Source organism: Pseudophryne corroboree, chromosome 5 (genome assembly GCF_028390025.1).
Source record: "Pseudophryne corroboree isolate aPseCor3 chromosome 5, aPseCor3.hap2, whole genome shotgun sequence".
NCBI lineage: Eukaryota > Metazoa > Chordata > Amphibia > Anura > Myobatrachidae > Pseudophryne > Pseudophryne corroboree.
The window spans coordinates 318,099,846-318,121,054 of NC_086448.1; the positions used below are offsets into that span (position 1 = coordinate 318,099,846).

General features: G+C 44.2%; 1 protein-coding gene across 1 annotated transcript; it reads right to left on the reverse strand.

Moving 5' to 3' along the window:
* Window positions 1-14,198: 14,198 nt before the first annotated feature.
* On the reverse strand, window positions 14,199-19,487 carry LOC134927689 (putative nuclease HARBI1). Its single transcript, XM_063922495.1, has 8 exons — window positions 19,294-19,487; window positions 19,122-19,211; window positions 18,733-18,755; window positions 18,535-18,644; window positions 17,896-18,010; window positions 17,108-17,812; window positions 15,433-16,086; window positions 14,199-14,298 (listed from the first exon to the last, which is right to left on the reverse strand). Coding segments are annotated over exons 3-6 (627 nt in total). The 5' UTR covers window positions 18,734-18,755; window positions 19,122-19,211; window positions 19,294-19,487; the 3' UTR covers window positions 14,199-14,298; window positions 15,433-16,086; window positions 17,108-17,411.
* Window positions 19,488-21,209: the final 1,722 nt, after the last annotated feature.

The window sequence follows — 21,209 nt, forward strand, 5'->3', positions numbered from 1 at the left end:
TTAGTCACCAGCAGAGGGAGCCGGAGAGCTGTGGTTGAATTCCCGTGGACACTGTCTCCAGATATTCTGCAATTAACGGACGAGCACCAGCAGAGGGAGTCTTTTAAATCGGGATTGTCCTAACAGTCTGATCTTAGAGGTGATAAAAAGATCAAATATATATGGTAATTACCTATTCAGAATCAATATATGTGTGCACACATTTTTTTCGGGACACTGATGAATTGAAGACACATAAATACAATTAGTGTCTAATACGCTGAATTCAGCCGGTCCATTACCAAATCAAGTGGACATTGTGAAATTTATTAGTAGTTTGCTATTGTAATTATTTTTAGTTGTCTCCTATAATTAGAGAGGATAGCGCTCCTGATTTTCTACAGGGGGTTACACCCGTGTAGGTAGTTTGTGTGCTTTTTGTCTAATATAGGGATTGCAATTATCTCCATAATTAGGAGCAGCAGTCCTCACTATTATTTAAATCTCCTTCAGTCCAGCAGGTACTGGCGCCAGAGAGTATATACACCTGTCCTTACAAATACAGTGTGGGGGCGGTTGTGTATACACCCAGTACGATACTTTTGTATAAGATCTGCAATTAATATTCTTGTTCAAATTAAAAAAAAATTGTCCCATATAAATTGTAAATAAATGTTTATTCTTTACAAAATACATTCCTAATATTTTTTTCATCTGTCATAATCCAAATTAATATTTATAATTATTTTGGAATAAATAAAAAATACCTTATATATGCAGTGTTTCACTCCTGAAGAGCCCATAACACTAAATTGACATCTGGTAAAATCAAGCAAGGAGGTTAGTCCACCAGAGTAGATGTTATTAAAGATAACAGGATACAAGTAATTGAAGATAAACAGCAGTCAGTATGATAAGGAATCTTAATCTCTCCAGGCCTCAGCCGTACAGCACTGTGAAGCTCCAATAACATAGTCACAAGCTTGGGCATATGCTTTTATATAGTCAATTAAACAACATGCAGATGCAGTCTAATCAGCCTGAAAACTGATATTGGTGACTCATACGTGATGTTATTCTGGCTACTGACTCATGCACAATAACACAGAAATGTGATGTTATTTTGGCTGATGAGTCATGCACAAAAACAAGACTCACCAAGAGACAGCTTGTAGCGTTTAACCATTTAACTACATGTCTACACATCTAAAGTTGCTATAAGAAGTATCATAGCTTCCATACTCTGGACAAGTCTTACGACACCTGTTTTATTCATTTCTGAAATCCTTTCACTGATTTTTTTTTCTTTATAGACTAAGTAAAATAATTAACAAAATACCGTTTTCTGTTGAGTGTGATCAGAGAAAAAACAATGCACTGACATTTCTAAGAGAACTTTGAGAAAATGTTTCCAGATTTTTTTTGCTTTTTTATAAAGTTCAATCTGAGACTATGAGCATGTATCCTGAACGTTCCATGAATTTGGGATTTGTTAGAAATAAAGTGTATGCAGGTATTTTTATTGCAGAGTTATATAGGTAAACAGGTAAACACCAGCGGATGACGCAAACTATGATCAGGCCAGTACCTTAACGAGTAGTGTTGGTTAATTTAGCGATACTCAGTGTTACATGTACCCTGGTGATGGATTGGAGCAGGGTTTCATACGACCCACCAACTGGTGAGTGAATGATGCAAATGGGTAGCAGTGAAGGAATGCTGGAGCAGCATTATAGTAGGTATTAACCAGGTCCCCCATTATAGGAGCTAAGCAGGAGATCGCTGTCTCACACCATGTCACTCTACACAGTAAATACAAGATGGCCCCTGCACAGGGGCGGATTGGGATCGAGAAGCAGCCCGAGAAATTTATGGTCTTTCTAGGGGGTGGAGTCTGTCAAGTGGGCAGGATCACTCCTCATAAGGCCTGATTTTTAGTTGTACGCAGTTGCGGTCTCCTTGCTTCTTTTGCTGCAGTGTCTGCAACTTTGTGCTAATGCCGCTATATAGCCCTTCCCTGGTGTACATCTGTGCATCTGACTGTGCAAAGACTGAGACGCCCCCTGTCTGTGTATACAGGTGCTGCAACCATGCTTTGTGCATCTTTAGACACCACCATCGGTCGCACAATTGTAACCTGCACCAGCCCTATGCTAGGCACATATTACCTGTCTGAGTATGACCTCAAAGGTGAGCAATGCAGCATCTCTATATGCAGCCACTTTCTGCAACACACCCGTTACTATGCTATATCTGCATCTGATTAGCCAGCCCTCTGTAGCAGCCCAGGAACGTGCAAAACGTTTAATACACTTCATGGTGCGTGCGTCTGACTCTGTACAGCAACTCTTTGCGAACACCACATGGGACACATTCACGGTGCAATATACATGCACAGACTAAACACATTGCCCCCCCCCAAAAAAAAACATGTTGGCCCCAACAGGAAAATAAAACAAAAACACAATGGCCTCAAAAAGTAGAGATGAGCAGGTTCGGTTCTCAGAGAACCGAACCGTAGCGAACTTCACCATTCGAGTCCGGTTCCGAGCCAGTCTCGGGTTTTCCCACCTGACTCAGAAACCAGAACGAGGCAAAACGTCATCATCCCGCTGTCGGATTCTCGCGGGTTTGGATTCCATATAAGGAGCCGCCCGTTACTATACTATATCTGCACCTGCTTAACCAACCCTCTGTAGCAGCCCAGGAACGTGCAAAACGCTTAATACACTTCATGGTGCGTGCGTCTGACTTTGTACAGCAACTGTTTGCGAACACCACATGGGACACATTCACGGTGCAATATACATGCACAGACTAAACACATTGCCAAAAAAAAACAAAAATATGTTGGCCCCAACAGGAAAATAAAACAAAAACACAATAGCCTCAAAAAGTAGAGATGAGCGGGTTCGGTTCTCAGAGAACCGAACCGTACCGAACTTCTCCATTCGAGTCCGGTTCCGAGCCAGTCTCGGGTTTTCCCGCCTGACTTGGAAACCAGAACGAGGCAAAACGTCATCATCCCGCTGTTGGATTCTCACGGGGTTTGGATTCCATATAAGGAGCTGCGCGTCCTCGCCATTTTCACTCCAGCATTGGAGAGTATAGAGATAGGACGTGTCTCCGTCCTTAGTGTCCCCTGTGGTAGTGTCTTGTGCTGTATTTGTCCAGTCATAGTGTTTGTGTCCTCTTGCTGCCATATGTCCATTGCTGCTGTGTTGTGCTGCATCAGTTCAGTGTTGCTGTGTTGTGCTGCATCAGACCAGTGGTAGTGTCCTGGCCATCAGTCATTCCAGTGACCAGGCAGTCACAGTGGTATACGCTGCTGCTATATGTCCACTGCTGCCGTATTATAATAATAAAAACAACAACAACAAGTCCCTTACAGTGTTGCTGTGTTGTGCTGCATAAGACCAGTGGTAGTGTCCTGGCCATCAGTCATTCCAGTGACCAGGCAGTCACAGTGGTATACGCTGCTGCTATATATCCACTGCTGCCATATTATAATAATAATAATAAGAACAACAACAGCAAGTCCCTTACAGTGTTGCTGTGTTGTGCTGCATCAGACCAGTGGTAGTGTCCGGGCCATCAGCCATCAGTCATTCCTGTGCCGCATATTGTGTTATACAGTATAACTCCCAAAAAATAATGGAGAACAAAAATTTAGAGGATAAAATATGGAAAGATCAAGAACCACTTCCTCCTACTGCTGAAGCTGCTGCCACTAGCCATGACATAGATGATGAAATGCCATCAACGTCGTCTGCCAAGGCCGATGCCCAATGTGATAGTAGAGGGCATATAAAATCCAAAAAGCCAAAGTTCAGTAAAAAGACCCAAAAAAGAAATTTAAATGGTCTGAGGAGAAACGCAAACTTGCCAATATGCCATTTACGACACGGAGTGGCAAGGAACGGCTGAGGCCCTGGCCTATGTTCATGACTAGTGGTTCAGCGGCACATGACGATGGAAGCCCTCATAACTGAGGCCTTGACACTTATGTTGGTGTTAGACGTGTGTCCGATATCCGCCATTAGTGCAGTGGGATTTAGACAACTGATGGCGGTATTGTGTCCCCGGTACCAAATCCCATCTAGATTCCACTTCACTAGGCAGGCGATACCGAGATTTTGCCATTAATTCCAGTGATTTGAACGTATAATTCCAGTGATTTTGCAGTATAATTCTAGTGATTTTGCCATTTAATTCCAGTGATTTTGCCATTTAATTCCAGTGATTTGGACGTATAATTCCAGTGATTTTGCAGTATAATTCTAGTGATTTTGCCATTTAATTCCAGTGATTTGGACGTATAATTCCAGTGATTTGGACGTATAATTCCAGTGGGAATTGTTTGTGTCGCTTGGCTTAGTCATACAGCTACCTCATTGCACCTCTTCTACATCTTTGCATGAGGTGCTGTTTGGGGCCTAGTTTTTGAAAAGTGCCATCCTGTCTGCCACTGCAATGCCACTCCTAGATGGGCCAGGTGTTTGTGCTGCTTGGCTTAGTTATACAGCAGCCTCGGTGCACCTCATTTTCTTTTTTGCATTATGACCTGTTTGGGGACTAGTTTTTGAATAGTGCCATCTTGTCTGCAACTGCAGTGCCACTCCTAGATGGGCCAGGTGTTTGTGCCGCACACTTATGTCGCTTAGCTTGGTCATACAGCCACCTCGGTGCAACTTTTAGGCCTAAAAACAATATTGTGAGGTGTGAGGTGTTCAGAATATACTGGAAATGAGTGGAAATGTATGTTATTGAGGTTAATAATACCGTAAGAGCAAAATTACCCCAAAATTCTGTGATTTTAGCTGTTTTTATGTTTTTTTTCAAAAATCATCCAGATCCAAAACAAAAATCAAAACCAAAACACGAAAGGGTTGTTTTGGCAAAACCAAAACACGAAAGTGGAATTAGAACCAAAACACAAAGCACAAAAAAGTGCCAGCCGTACATCTCTATCAAAAAGTAGAAAGCACACACTACTTACGGCACACTACACACATGGCAGCAGCAGGAGACACACACTACATACAGCACACTAGACACATGGCAGCAGCAGGAGACACACACTACACACAGCACACTAGACATATGGTGGCAGCAGGAGACACACACTACACACAGCACACTACACACATGGCGGCAGCAGGAGGCACACACTACATAAAGCACACTACACACATGGCGGCAGCAGGAGGCACACACTACATACAGCACACTACACACATGGCGGCAGCAGGGGGCACACACTACACACAGCACACTACACACATGGCGGCAGCAGCGGGCACACACTACATACAGCACACTACACACATGGCGGCAGCAGGGGGCACACACTACACACAGCACACTACACACATGGCGGCAGCAGGGGGCACACACTACATACAGCACACTACGCACATTGCGGCAGCAGGAGACACACACTACATACAGCACACTAGACACATGGCAGCAGCAGGAGCCACACTCTACACACAGCACACTAGACATATGGTGGCAGCAGGAGACAGACACTACACACAGCACACTACACACATGGCGGCAGCAGGAGGCACACACTACATAAAGCACACTACACATATGGTGGCAGCAGGAGGCACACACTACATACAGCACACTACACACATGGCGGCAGCAGGGGGCACACACTACATACCGCACACTACACACATTGCGGCAGCAGGGGGCACACACTACATACCGCACACTACGCACATTGCGGCAGCAGGAGACACACACTACATACAGCACACTACGCACATTGCGGCAGCAGGAGACACACACTACACACAGCACACTACACACATGGTGGCAGCAGGGACACACACTACACTACATACATGGCGGCAGCAAGAGGCACACACAGGAATACTACAGGACTACTACTATAAACCATATATTAGGCACACTACTACAGTATATCTTTGGGACTTTTACTCACTATCACAGTGAGAATGGGCGGCTGCTGGCTCCTGCGTCTGCCATGGCTGCTGCGGCAGGGACTAGACTGGAGGCGGACATGGGGCTGGAGGCTGACCCAAGGGTGGGGCCGTCAGTTGTGACTGACGGCCCTGTCCTGCAAAGAGGGGCTGGTGGGACTTCCGCGGCTGCACATGCGCAGCAGCTCCGCCGGCTGACATTTTTATCTACATTTCAGTAAACGCTGCCGCGATCAGAGTGGAGTTCCGATCGCGGCAGCCGGCTGGCATGGGGGGGTGACAGCAGATCACTGAGGGGATGACCGGACCAGCCAAACAGAATCTGGCCTGGCGTACCGGCGTACCAATCCGCCCCTGCCCTTGCACATGCTCAGTAGTGACTTCAGCGGCTATCTGGGGACAGGGAGTGAAGCCTCCCTGAAGGACAGGAAGACCGGAGTCTGCTCAGTAGCGCACTCCTCTTTCAACATGTTTGCTATACTATGTAATATTATTTATGTATAATATTATAGTATAGCATATCTTATTTGTTACCGCTTCTATTTAATTCTCTTCTTTGATTTTTTTAAATGGAAATCTGTTTAAAAAAAAACCTTAGAAACATTTATGGCTAATTATATTAACTTGTTACTGGACTATGAGCCTGCAGTGCTGGCATGTTATACATTAGCTTACATGAATAAAAATAAATTGTGCATAAATAGAGAAGTATGCTTAAGGGACCACACCCTCTCCACTTTTTTCTTACCTGTGATGCTCTGCCTTCTTAGGTTCGGTGCCTCCTCTAAACCTCATACCGTGTCAGACGGGATCCGGTCTGAAGATCGACAGTATCTAGGTCGACAATGTTTAGGTCGACCACTATAGGTCGACAGTGCCTAGGTCGACATGAATGGAAGGTCGACAGGGTTTCTAGGTCGACATGTGCTAGGTCGACAGGTCTAAAGGTCGACATGAGTTTTTCACATTTTTTTCTTTTTTTGAATTTTTTCATACTTAACGATCCACGCGGACTACGATTGGAATGGTAATCTAGCGAAGCGGTAGCGGAGCGAAGGCACCATGACCGAAGCATGGCGAGCGAAGCGAGCCATGCGAGGGGACGCGGTGCACACATTTGGGATCCAGGTCACTCTACGAAGAAAACAACACAAAAAAAAAAAAAATCCTCATGTCGACCTTTAGACCTGTCGACCTAGCACATGTCGACCTAGAAACCCTGTCGACCTTCCATCCATGTCGACCTCGTGACTGTCGACCTATAGTGGTCGACCTAAACATTGTCGACCTAGATACTCTCGATTTGATGAACCACACCCGTGTCAGACAGGGAGTAACATGGATAAGTGAGTATATATCCACAAATCTGACATCAAGAATCCATTTTAATATCTATTTTCCAGTGGTAAGAAAATGGCTTATAATATGATTTAAAAAACAAACAAAAAGTAACCCTGCTGAGGTTTTAGGTATGCCCTTTGTCAGGAAATCTGAAAATTAAAGAAAATTAAAAGGTGGTAACTAGTGATGAGCGGGTTCGGTTTCTCGGAAACCGAAACCCCCCGAACTTCACCCATTTTACACGGGTCCGAGGCATACTCGAATTCTCCCGTATGGTTCGGTTAACCTGAGCGCGCCCGAACGTCATCATCCCGCTGTCCGATTCTCGCGAGATTCGGATTCTATATAAGCAGCCGCGCGTCGCCGCCATTTTCACTCGTGCATTGGAAATGTTAGGGAGAGGACATGGCTGGCGTCCTCTCCGTTTATTCATTGTTGATGCAAATATTTGTGCTTGCTTAGTTATATCTTAATTGTGGGGACTGGGGAGCAGCTGTATATTAATATAGGAGGAGTACAGTGCAGAGTTTTGCTGATCAGTGACCACCAGTTTTATCCGTTCTCTGCCTGAAAAAAACGCTCCTTATCTGTGCTCAGTGTGCTGCATATATCTGTGCTCACACTGCTTAATTGTGGGGACTGGGGAGCAGCTGTATTATATAGCAGGAGTACAGTGCAGAGTTTTGCTGACAGTGACCACCAGTATACGTTGTCTGCCTGAAAAACACTCCATATCTGTGCTCAGTGTGCTGCTTTAATGTGGGGACTGGGGACCACCAGTATAATTTTATATCGGAGGAGTACAGTGCAGAGTTTTGCTGACCAGTGACCACCAGTATACGTTGTCTGCCTGAAAAACACTCCATATCTGTGCTGCATTGTAGACAGTATATAGTAGGAGTACAGTGCATAATTTAGCTGACCACCAGTATATAATATATAGGAGGACGGTACAGTATGCCACTGCTGTACCTACCTCTGTGTCGTCAAGTATACTATCCATCCATACCTGTGGTGCATTTCAGTTTTGCACAGTTTGCTGACCACCAGTATATAATATATAGCAGTACGGTACAGTAGGCCACTGCTGTACCTACCTCTGTGTCGTCAAGTATACTATCCATCCATACCTGTGGTGCATTTCAGTTTTGCACAGTTTGCTGACCACCAGTATATAATATATAGCAGTACGGTACAGTAGGCCACTGCTGTACCTACCTCTGTGTCGTCAAGTATACTATCCATCCATACCTGTGGTGCATTTCAGTTTTTGCACAGTTTGCTGACCACCAGTATATAATATATAGCAGTACGGTACAGTAGGCCACTGCTGTACCTACCTCTGTTTTGTCAAGTATACTATCCATCCATACCTGTGGTGTATTTCAGTTTTGCACAGTTTGCTGACCACCAGTATATAATATATAGCAGTATGGTACAGTAGGCCACTGCTGTACCTACCTCTGTGTCGTCAAGTATACTATCCATCCATACCTGTGGTGCATTTCAGTTTTGCACAGTTTGCTGACCACCAGTATATAATATATAGCAGTACGGTACAGTAGGCCACTGCTGTACCTACCTCTGTGTCGTCAAGTATACTATCCATCCATACCTGTGGTGCATTTCAGTTTTGCACAGTTTGCTGACCACCAGTATATAATATATAGCAGTACAGTACAATAGGCCACTACTGTACCTACCTCTGTGTCGTCAAGTATACTATCCATCCATACCTGTGGTGCATTTCAGTTTTGCACAGTTTGCTGACCACCAGTATATAATATATAGCAGTACGGTACAGTAGGCCACTGCTGTACCTACCTCTGTGTCGTCAAGTATACTATCCATCCATACCCGTGGTGCATTTCAGTTTTGCACAGTTTGCTGACCACCAGTATATAATATATAGCAGTACGGTACAGTAGGCCACTGCTGTACCTACCTCTGTGTCATCAAGTATACTATCCATTCATACCTGTGGTGCATTTCAGTTTTGCACAGTTTGCTGAACACCAGTATATAATATATAGCAGTACGGTACAGTAGGCCACTGCTGTACCTACCTCTGTGTCGTCAAGTATACTATCCATCCATACCTGTGGTGCATTTCAGTTTTGCACAGTTTGCTGACCACCAGTATATAATATATAGCAGTACGGTACAGTAGGCCAATGCTGTACCTACCTCTGTGTCGTCAAGTATACTATCCATCCATACCTGTGGTGCATTTCAGTTTTGCACAGTTTGCTGACCACCAGTATATAATATATAGCAGTACGGTACAGTATGCCACTGCTGTACCTACCTCTGTGTCGTCAAGTATACTATCCATCCATACCTGTGGTGCATTTCAGTTTTGCACAGTTTGCTGACCACCAGTATATAATATATAGCAGTACGGTACAGTAGGCCACTGCTGTACCTACCTCTGTGTCGTCAAGTATACTATCCATCCATACCTGTGGTGCATTTCAGTTGTGCGCAGTATATATAGTAGTAGGCCATTGCTATTGATACTGGCATATAATTCCACACATTAAAAAATGGAGAACAAAAATGTGGAAGTTAAAATAGGGAAAGATCAAGATCCACTTCCACCTTGTGCTGAAGCTGCTGCCACTAGTCATAGCCGAGACGATGAAATGCCATCAACGTCGTCTGCCAAGGCCGATGCCCAATATCATAGTAGAGAGCATGTAAAATCCAAAAAACAAAAGTACAGTAAAATGACCCAAAAATCAAAATTGAAAGCGTCTGATGAGAAGCGTAAACTTGCCAATATGCCATTTACGACACGGAGTGGCAAGGAACGGCTGAGGCCCTGGCCTATGTTCATGGCTAGTGGTTCAGATTCACATGAGGATGGAAGCACTCATCCTCTCGCTATAAAAAATGAAAAGACTTAAGCTGGCAAAAGCACAGCAAAGAACTATGCGTTCTTCTATATCACAAATCCCCAAGGAGAGTCCAATTGTGTCGGTTGCGATGCCTGACCTTCCCAACACTGGACGGGAAGAGCTTGCGCCTTCCACCATTTGCACGCCCCCTGCAAGTGCTGGAAGGAGCACCCGCAGTCCAGTTCCTGATAGTCAAATTGAAGATGTCACTGTTGAAGTACACCAGGATGAGGATATGGGCGTTGCTGGCGCTGGGGAGGAAATTGACAAGGAGGATTCTGATGGTGAGGTGGTTTGTTTAAGTCAGGCACCCGGGGAGACACCTGTTGTCCATGGGACGAATATGGCCATTGACATGCCTGGTCAAAATACAAAAAAAATCAGCTCTTCGGTGTGGAATTATTTCAACACAAATGCGGACAACAGGTGTCAAGCCGTGTGTTGCCTTTGTCAAGCTGTAATAAGTAGGGGTAAGGACGTTAACCACCTAGGAACATCCTCCCATATACGTCACCTGGACCGCATTCATCAGAAGTCAGTGACAAGTTCAAAAACTTTGGGTGACAGCGGAAGGAGTCCACTGACAACTGAATCCCTTCCTCTAGTAACCAAGCTCCTGCAAACCACACCACCAACTCCCTCAGTGTCAATTTCCTCCTTACACAGGAAAGCCAATAGTCCTGCAGGCCATGCCACTGGCAAGTCTGACGAGTCCTCTCCTGCCTGGGATTCCTCCGATGCATCCTTGAGTGTAATGCCTACTGCTGCTGGCGCTGCTGTTGTTGCTGCTGGGAGTCGATCGTCATCCCAGAGGGGAAGTCGGAAGACCACTTGTACTACTTCCAGTAAGCAATTGACTGTCCAACAGTCCTTTGCGAGGAAGATGAAATATCACAGTAGTCATCCTGCTGCAAAGCGGATAACTCAGGCCTTGGCAGCCTGGTCAGTGAGAAACGTGGTTCCGGTATCCACCGTTAATTCAGAGGCAACTAGAGACTAGATTGAGGTACTGTGTCCCCGGTACCAAATACCATCTAGGTTCCATTTCTCTAGGCAGGCGATACCGAAAATGTACACAGACGTCAGAAAAAGAGTCACCAGTGTCCTAAAAAATGCAGTTGTACCCAATGTCCACTTAACCACGGACATGTGGACAAGTGGAGCAGGGCAGACTCAGGACTATATGACTGTGACAGCCCACTGGGTAGATGTATTGCCTCCCGCAGCAAGAACAGCAGCGGCGGCACCAGTAGCAGCATCTCGCAAACGCCAACTCGTTCCTAGGCAGGCTACGCTTTGTATCACCGCTTTACAGAAGAGGCACACAGCTGACAACCTCTTACGGAAACTGAGGAACATCATCACAGAATGGCTTACCCCAATTGGACTCTCCTGGGGATTTGTGACATCGGACAACGCCACCAATATTGTGCGTGCATTACATCTGGGCAAATTCCAGCACGTCCCATGTTTTGCACATACATTGAATTTGGTGGTGCAGAATTATTTAAAAAACGACAGGGGCGTGCAAGAGATGCTGTCGGTGGCCCGAAGAATTGCGGGCCACTTTCGGCATTCAGCCACCGCGTGCCGAAGACTGGAGCACCACCAAACATTCCTGAACCTGCCCTGCCATCATCTGAAGCAAGAGGTGGTAATGAGGTGGAATTCAACCCTCTATATGCTTCAGAGGATGGAGGAGCAGCAAAAGGCCATTCAAGCCTATACATCTGCCCACGATATAGGCAAAGGAGGGGGAATGCACCTGACTCAAGCGCATTGAAGAATGATTTCAACATTGTGCAAGGTTCTGCAACCCTTTGAACTTGCCACACGTGAAGTCAGTTCAGACACTGCCAGCCTGAGTCAGGTCATTCCCCTCATCAGGCTTTTGCAGAAGAAGCTGGAGACATTGAAGGAGGAGCTAAAACAGAGCGATTCCGCTAGGCATGTGGGACTTGTGGATGGAGCCCTTAATTCGCTTAACCAGGATTCACGGGTGGTCAATCTGTTGAAATCAGAGCACTACATTTTGGCCACCGTGCTCGATCCTAGATTTAAAACCTACGTTGTATCTCTCTTTCCGGCAGACACAAGTCTGCAGAGGTTCAAAGACCTGCTGGTGAGAAAATTGTCAAGTCAAGCGGAACGTGACCCGTCAACATCTCCTCCTTCACATTTTCCCGCAACTGGGGGTGCGAGGAAAAGGCTAAGAATTCCGAGCCCACCCGCTGGCGGTGATGCAGGGCAGTCTGGAGCGAGTGCTGACATCTGGTCCGGATTGAAGGACCTGCCAACGATTACTGACATGTCGTCTACTGTCACTGCATATGATTCTCTCACCATTGAAAGAATGGTGGAGGATTATATCAGTGACCGCATCCAAGTAGGCACATCAGACAGTCCGTACGTATACTGGCAGGAAAAAGAGGCAATTTGGATGCCCTTGCACAAACTGGCTTTATTCTACCTAAGTTGCCCTCCCTCCAGTGTGTACTCCGAATGAGTGTTTAGTGCAGCCGCTCACCTTGTCAGCAATCGGCGTACGAGGTTACTGCCAGAAAATGTGGAGAAGATGATGTTCATCAAAATGAATTATAATCAATTCCTCCGTGGAGACATTCACCAGCAGCAATTGCCTCCAGAAAGTACACAGGGACCTGAGATAGTGGATTCCAGTGAGGACAAATTATTAATCTGTGAGGAGGGGGATGTACACAGTCAGAGCCGGCCCTAACCAATATGATGCCCTAGGCAAGATTTTGGCTGGTGCCCCCTAGCACCAGAGCTGGTTCTGTCTCTGACCTTGCACCTCTTTCCCAGCACCATCACCCCTCACCCATAGCAGTCCTTATTTTGGTGTTTGTACCTCCTATATTTTAAATAGGAACAGTTCGCACATTTGGCGCACAGCCCAAAAAGGGGTGTGTTTCTGCTGGGAAGGGGCATGGCACACACAATAGTACCCCCAATTCAAATTACGCCACACAATACTGCAACTTTATTCACATTTGATCATGCGATAGTGTCCATAATTCACATTACATCCCACAGTAGTATCACTGTACCTTATCAACATTACTCCTCACAGTAGAGCTCCTTATTCACATTACATCACACTGAATTGCTCCTTTTTTTACATTACACCACACCCTATTGCTCTTTATTCACATTAGATGACACAGTAATGCGCTTTCTATACGCAATGCCACATAGTAGAGCACCTTATACACATAATGCCACACAATAGTAATGCATTTATACACATAGGGGGTCATTCCGAGTTGGTCGCTAAGTTTTTCGTTCGCACAACATATTCGCAAAGTTGCGTTAATGTAGTAAATTTGCGAACATCCGCCCCCAATGTATTTTTGCACATTCGTACGCAGTATTACACAAAGTGGGCGTACGCCAAATGACATCGCAGTAATGCGAAACCATCGCAGCAATGCGAAACCATCGCATTAACACATACTTCATCGTAAAAATACTAAGTTGTAGTAGATTTACACATTTTTCCTTAAAAGTGCACACTTTAAAGGAAAAACGCGCAACAATGTTTTTTTTTGCTATTAAGTGAAATTACACCTTTCAGTTTAAAGTCCACAAGCCCTCGTCAATTACGAATCCAATTAGTGTAATGATTGATAATGTTCCAAACCAATTAAGTCAGCAAAAAAAACCTGAAGAACACTTTGTTGCCATAATTGGCCATCAACATGTAAAAGTCTAAAATATAAATATAGATGTTTTTTTTTTTTTTTTTTTTTTTGGTTTTAAGGTGTTGTTTGTGAATGAAGGTGTTTACATGTTTATTAACACAATAATCTCCTAACTTTTTTATTTTTTATAATCTTACGTTAGATGTGTGAAATGTTTTAGGAATTCAATTTCTGCTTGCCAATCTGCTGATCCTTTTTTGCATTAATAAACACAACACCCGGTTAACTTTAAACAACTTGTTTTTATTTGTAACTTTTTTGTAATCAATAAATGTATTAAACAAAAAAAAAATCATGCAAATTTTTGTAACTGATCCAGACAATTAATTAACCCATGCAGGTGTTGGCGCATGGTTTCAATAATTCCCCCAAAACTTGTGGGATCTCCAACTGCAACATCTGAAATTAAGATGCAACATAAACATTAATAACTTAATCACATTACTTATTATCCAAGCAAGGCACAAAGCACACTTAAATGCAGGCATGTCCAAACTGCTGGCCTCCAGCTGTTGTGAAACTACATATACCAGCATGCCTTGACACAGTTTTGTGGTCAGAGAATGCCAAAGCTGTGTCAGGGCATGCTGGGATGTGTAGTTTTTATCCAGCTGGAGGGCCGCAGTTTGGACAGGCCTGCTTTAATGCCTAAGTGACTACATCATGGCTGCTTTAAGGATAAATCAGTAGCATAACAACACACAAGCCTGCTCAGCAATGTTTTTTTTTTTTTTAAACAAGAAAGTGTACCACACCATGGGGTACATTTACTACTACAGGAGTTCAATTTAAGATGCGAAGTTGACCATAGCAACCAATCAAATTAAACATGTTATCTTGTAAAAGTGGGCATAAAAACTTCAAATATAATCTTATTGGTTGCTATGGGCAACATCCCATGTTAAAGAGAACTACCATCTTAGTAAATGTCACACCATGTTGGCATTCATTCACATCTGTAGTGAAGAGAATTAAATTTAAGGAGGTTTGGTCCTGCATCATCACACTGCATATCAACATCTTCAGAAGGACTACATATCCTAGCATGCCCACAATCCCTGAAAACCGCCTTTACTAAATAAGGTCAAACAGGTTGTGAAAAATACAATAAGCATTTTGTGAGTGTAACTTTCACACCACAAATCATTGTGTTGTTCGGCTGGTTAACAAAGTGAAACATGTGATTTGAAAGTGCAAACATTATGAATACACAGGCACAAGTGTAAAAGACTAACAACATACTAAACTCCACTCAGGTAGAAATGTTAGGCAGAAAACTGAGCACATATTAAACCATGTTGTCCTGGCAACCCTGTCAAACTAATGAGTGTCGACCTAGAGTGGACACACAAAACATTGCACACATAAACACTACATATAATGATACTCACAAACAACATGCAACATGAACACCATCAATAATAACTCAAAATGTTTTCCATGCTAGCTGATTTTCAACAGTACAACAGTGCATGTTTTTACATTGTAAGTGTAAGTAGGTAATATTTATGTTAGAAATGTTAAAACACTTACTTTCCTCAGCAACATTATGTTCACCACTGAGACCATCAGGGGCTTCTTCTGCCCATTCACTGGGTGGTGAAGGCAGCTGGATGGGGGAAGGAGGAGGGATTGGGGAAGGAGGAGGGATGGGGGAAGGAGTCTGGATTGGTGAAGGAGGAGGGATTGGGGAAGGAGGAGAGATGGGGTAAGGAGGAGGGATTGGGGATGTAATTTCTGAGGATGGGTCTGATTGAGATGGCGAGGGGGGCGGAGAGAATGTTTGTTCAATAGAGGGTGAGGGGGGCTGAGAAGGGGAGTTGGAAGTAGAAGGAGAAGGGGACTGGGAAGGAGGAGAAGGGGGCACATAAAGAGAAGGAGAGGTGGGCTGAGAAGGGGAGTGGAAAGGGGAGGGGGCCTGGGAAGCTGAGGGGGCCGGTGAAGCTGAGGGGGACTGGGAAGCTGAGGGGGCCTGGGAAGCTGAGGGGGACTGGGAAGGTGAGGGGGACTGGGAAGCTGAGGGGGACTGGGAAGGTGAGGGGGACTGGGAAGGGGAGGGGGAGTGAGAAGGGGAGGGGGATTGAGAAGGGGAGGGGGAGTGAGAAGGGGAGGGGGAGTGAGAAGGGGAGGGGGGCTTAGAAGGCGCCTGATGTTGCCTCCCTGCATCTGGTTGCCGTTGTGGTCGTCCTATAATGATATATGTGTTATATTTTAGATTGCATGTTAAATTTCAGAAACACCATTTGTCAATTACACTGTTCTGTCCCATGTAAAAGACACAGGGCTTTTTTTTTATTAAGATTTTTCAAACTCTTCATGTTGGCCACAGCAACCAAAATGATTCTACTAAACTTTTTTGATGCTCATTACTGAATCTATTCCATTGAGTCATATTGATTGGTATAGGCAACATCACCAGATCACTATTCAAGCCACCTTATTATATAGACACCACTGATCAAGTTATTTGGTACAGTTTCCAGCCTGGGTATTAATTCTGGACAACATGCACTTGTTTTGAATCACTTTGCTACAGTCAGTACTGTTTGCCCTAACCACACACACTGTCATATTTATTAAATTTGTTCAGTCAGTGTTGCTATTACAGACTACCACTTAGTGTAAATTTGCAAAATTTATGCTAATAATCTCTGTTATGTAATGTAACTTACTGCGTGCACGCATTTCCCGGATTTGCTGGCGGATCTCCGCCAACAGTTCAGGAGTCCTCCTGCGGAGATCACTCCATCTCCTCTCGAGTTGGATGATGGTCCGCCTGCTGCGGACGCGAGACCGCAGTAGGTGGCGGACCTCCGCGTAGGCCTCGCGCTTAACCCGATTTGGGATAAAGCGCCCAACGCGGCCTACGCGGCGGTCCATCACCGCAACCAGGACGCGGAGCTCCCGCCTGGTGAAAGGTGCTGCACGCATCATGGCAATGGCGTTTTCCTTATTTGGGCATATATTTATAGTGTGTGTTAGCATGTGATTTGTCTAAAATCTATGCCGCCATTTCAATTAACTTTATTGATCTTTGCAATGCTGTGAAGAGCACAGTGGTAATTTCGCTCGAGCGGAAATACGCAGTCGCGGAAGAGAAAAAAGAAAAAAAGAATTTAACACACAACCAACTAAAACACCCACACAAACACAGACACACACACACACACACTTTTTTAATAAATTGTAAAAATATCTGTGTACTCACCACAGTTTGTGTGATAATTCAGCTGGACAGTCACAAAGTGGTCAACATTCAGTTTCATTTGTTTGTGTTTTTTTAAAAAAAAAACAGGATTTTATGAAAGAAAACAAATAAGGACACTATTTAGCAACATCACATTATTAGATTCGAAAATAACACATTGTAAGCTTAACCTGTTTACGGTTATTTTTGAAAAACATAATTAGAGATTCCCACACACCCGAATAATTACACAATGACCTTACAATAGCAAGCCAAATTTCTGCGTTACAAAATGAGCATAAGCATACTGTGTTTTTGATTAATTTCAAAAAGTAAATAAAAAAACACTATACCTGAAATATTCTTCAACAATGCTTGCCCTGACTTGGCTTCCCCTCCGTGTAACACTCCCCCCACCGAAGCGACGGACAACCCCTGGCTCCTCATGAGGCAATTCCTCTGTCTGAGGAAGCTCTACGCTACTCCTTACCGCGATGTTATGTAGTATAGCGCACAGGACCACTAGTTTACTTGCCATCTCCGGCGAATACATGATGTCGCCACCAGTGCGGTGGAGCACACGAAACCGTCCTTTAAGGACCCCAATTGTGCGCTCCACCAGCTGTCTAGTGGCAGTAAGCGCGGAGTTAAATGCCGTCTGTGGTCCTGGCCTGGGATTACGGTAAGGAGTCATGAGCCAGGGGGTGCAAGGATATCCACGGTCTCCTGTTTGAGGAGAAGTAAAAATTAGAAAGAGTATATTCCTAAAATTGTTTAAAAATGGCAGGAAATTATGTTGGCCAACTCACCCAATAACCACATGTCTGCTCGTTGACTTGATCTTAATCTGTGCCATATCCCTGATTGTCTAATGACATAAGCATCATGCGAGTTTCCGGGAAACTTGGCATTCAGGGAAAGGATCTGGAGGGATGGCCCACAAACAACCATTACATTCAGAGAATGAAAGTTTCCTGTTTCTATAAATTTCTTCATTATGTCTTGGTGGCACAATAGCTACATGTGTGCCATCCACAACCCCAATAACATGTGGGAAGCGACTACCACCTTCCTCAAATTGCCGCTTCACCACATCTAGGGCACCAACATCCAAAGGCATAGCAATAAATTGCTTAACCCGCTTTATGAAAGCCTGGCTGACACGCCGCAGGACCTTACTGAACTGGCCCTGCGACATGCCAACCAGGTCTCCAACAACATGTTGAAAAGACCCTGTGGCCAAAAAATGTAACACAGCAAGGAATTGTGTCAATGGTGGTATTGCTGTAGGATACCGAATTGAAGACTCCAGATCACTCTCTATTATGGAGAGAGTGTCTAGGATTAGATGTGGTGGCAGCCTGTATCTACGCACAACAACATCATCTGGCATCCCAAAAAGTAGGACACGGGTGCGGAAAATTGGTGGCCTAGCACGCCTCCGTTACCTTGGTTGATGAGGAGCCGGTTGCGGTTGTGGGGCTGGCGGTTGGGGTGGGAGTGCTGCCGTGGGTTGGGGTGGGAGGGCTTCTGCTGCCACAAACACTGACATCACACACTTTAAAAAAATTAAAAAGATATGTTGAATAAGACAAATGCAATCCAAAAAAAAAAAAAAAACAACTGAAAACGGGGTGTCAACTTACTGCAGGAGCATACGACATTTTTTCTGGGTTCAATTCCGGAACAATTTGAAATTGAGACAAAAAAGGAAAAACACAAATTAAAAGTGTGAAACCTACATAGTTTTTTCTAAAAAATAAAAAAATATGTCAACCAACAATACAGACACATAATAAGAGCATCAAAGACATAACAAACACCTAAGTGTAAATAACGATAAATAGGTTCGACATCTAAAATAGATTCCAATAAAAATTTAGCCCTTTAGTAGCTAGTACAGACAAGAACAGCACTACTTTGCAGAACAATCCTGGGAAAAATTATTTAATTTATTATAAAGATGGATGACAAACATAAGCAAAACACTTTGATCAAACACAAACAGCCACAAACACAGGCCAAGGGGACTTACCTGCTCCTCCGAAAACAACAGTAAATTAGTGTTTTTGGGCACACTAAACAACACAACCAAAAAGGGGATAAATCTCCCAAAATAAGACACCTACAAGAGACCAAAAATGACAGTAAGCACACATAGAGCCCATTAACACAAACAGCCACAAACACAGGCCAAGGGGACTTACCTGCTCCTCCGAAAACAACAGCAAATTAGTGTTTTTGGGCACACTAAACAACACAACCAAAAAGGGGATAAATCTCCCAAAATAAGACACCTACAAGAGACCAAAAATGACAGTAAGCACACATAGAGCCCATTAACACAAACAGCCACAAACACAGGCCAAGGGGACTTACCTGCTCCTCCGAAAACAACAGTAAATTAGTGTTTTTGGGCACACTAAACAACACAACCAAAAAGGGGATAAATCTCCCAAAATAAGACACCTACAAGAGACCAAAAATGACAGTAAGCACACATAGAGCCCATTAACACAAACAGCCACAAACACAGGCCAAGGGGACTTACCTGCTCCTCCGAAAACAACAGCAAATTAGTGTTTTTGGGCACACTAAACAACACAACCAAAAAGGGGATAAATCTCCCAAAATAAGACACCTACAAGAGACCAAAAATGACAGTAAGCACACATAGAGCCTATTAACACAAACAGCCACAAACACAGGCCAAGGGGACTTACCTGCTCCTCCGAAAACAACAGTAAATTAGTGTTTTTGGGCACACTAAACAACACAACCAAAAAGGGGATAAGTCTCCCAAAATAAGACACCTACAAGAGACCAAAAATGACAGTAAGCACACATAGAGCCCATTAACACAAACAGCCACAAACACAGGCCAAGGGGACTTACCTGCTCCTCCGAAAACAACAGCAAACTAGTGTTTTTGGGCACACTAAACAACACAACCAAAAAGGGGATAAATCTCCCAAAATAAGACACCTACAAGAGACCAAAAATGACAGTAAGAACAACATTTTTACATTAGTCCACAAAACAGAAACACTAAAGCACAGGTTTAGTGTTATAAATTTACATTCAAACTATAGATTAACAACATTTAATATTTAATAAACAAAAAATAAAATTGCTACAACAAACAGAGTTGCATTTAACAACAAGACGAATGCACGAATACTCACAAACGGAATTTCGCAAAAAGTATGCAATACTGTCTATATGCTAAACGCGAACAAACGTCAAAATGTATGCTTGACAATTACTCACTCAGAAAAGAACAATAGCACCTTCACGCACGGGCCAACAAACTCCAAACTGCAACATCCAAAATACTACAAACTCCAAACTACCAACACTCACAGCGTGCAAAGTAGGCCCTTAAATAAGCAGTGCAATCATTAGCAAGATTACCATACTGTACACCTGTGTGAATGAACGCGCCGCACGTAGGTATAAATAGGCACACACCTGGGCGTACACACGTCATCTCCAACATGGCTTCTCGTGAGGAATTAGCAGCAGAGATGGACCGCATTGCACAGCAGCAGATGGCATTGGCGAAAAAACGCCTAGAGTGCCAGAAACGGATGTTGGAATACGCCTCTGCGGATTCTGAACAGGCAGGACCTAGTACTCTGCAAATGTCAGCTTCTGAGCCCCAACAATTGAGTGGGGATACCCTGCCACACACACATACTGGCCAAACTGAGGAGGAATCAGCATTAGCCACACAAACACAACAGACAGAAGCTGCTAGTGAGGAGGAAGATGGTGAGGAGCAACAGGAAGAAACCTCACAGGCTACCTCCAGACGTAAGAAAAGACAGCCAGCATTCACTAAGAGGGAGTTGCGTGTCTTGGTCACGCAGGCCATGTCCAAAGTACATAGAGGCCCCAAAAACATGGGTGCTGCTACAAAAGATCGCATCTGGAGGGACATCACACATTCTGTGAATGAAGTTGGCTCTGTCGTCAGAACATCGCAGGAAGTTAGACGACGGTAAGTGCATCTTGCCAGTCCTTTTTCTGTGCTAAGTTGACTTAAAAATGTAGTGACATGTGATGTTATGTATAGCAAACAGAAGCAGAACATGTGTCTTAGATATTTACATACACAAAT

What these genes read in the sequence shown, in the direction of transcription:
- LOC134927689 (XM_063922495.1), bottom strand. An exon ending in CCGGCTCCTCATCAACCAAG is followed by an intron (nt 18,011 to 18,534) that starts GTAACGGAGGCG and finishes CCATCCCTCCAG; the next exon opens with ATCCTTTCCCTGAATGCCAA. An exon ending in AGCAGACATGTGGTTATTGG is followed by an intron (nt 17,813 to 17,895) that starts GTGAGTTGGCCA and finishes CTCCTCAAACAG; the next exon opens with GAGACCGTGGATATCCTTGC.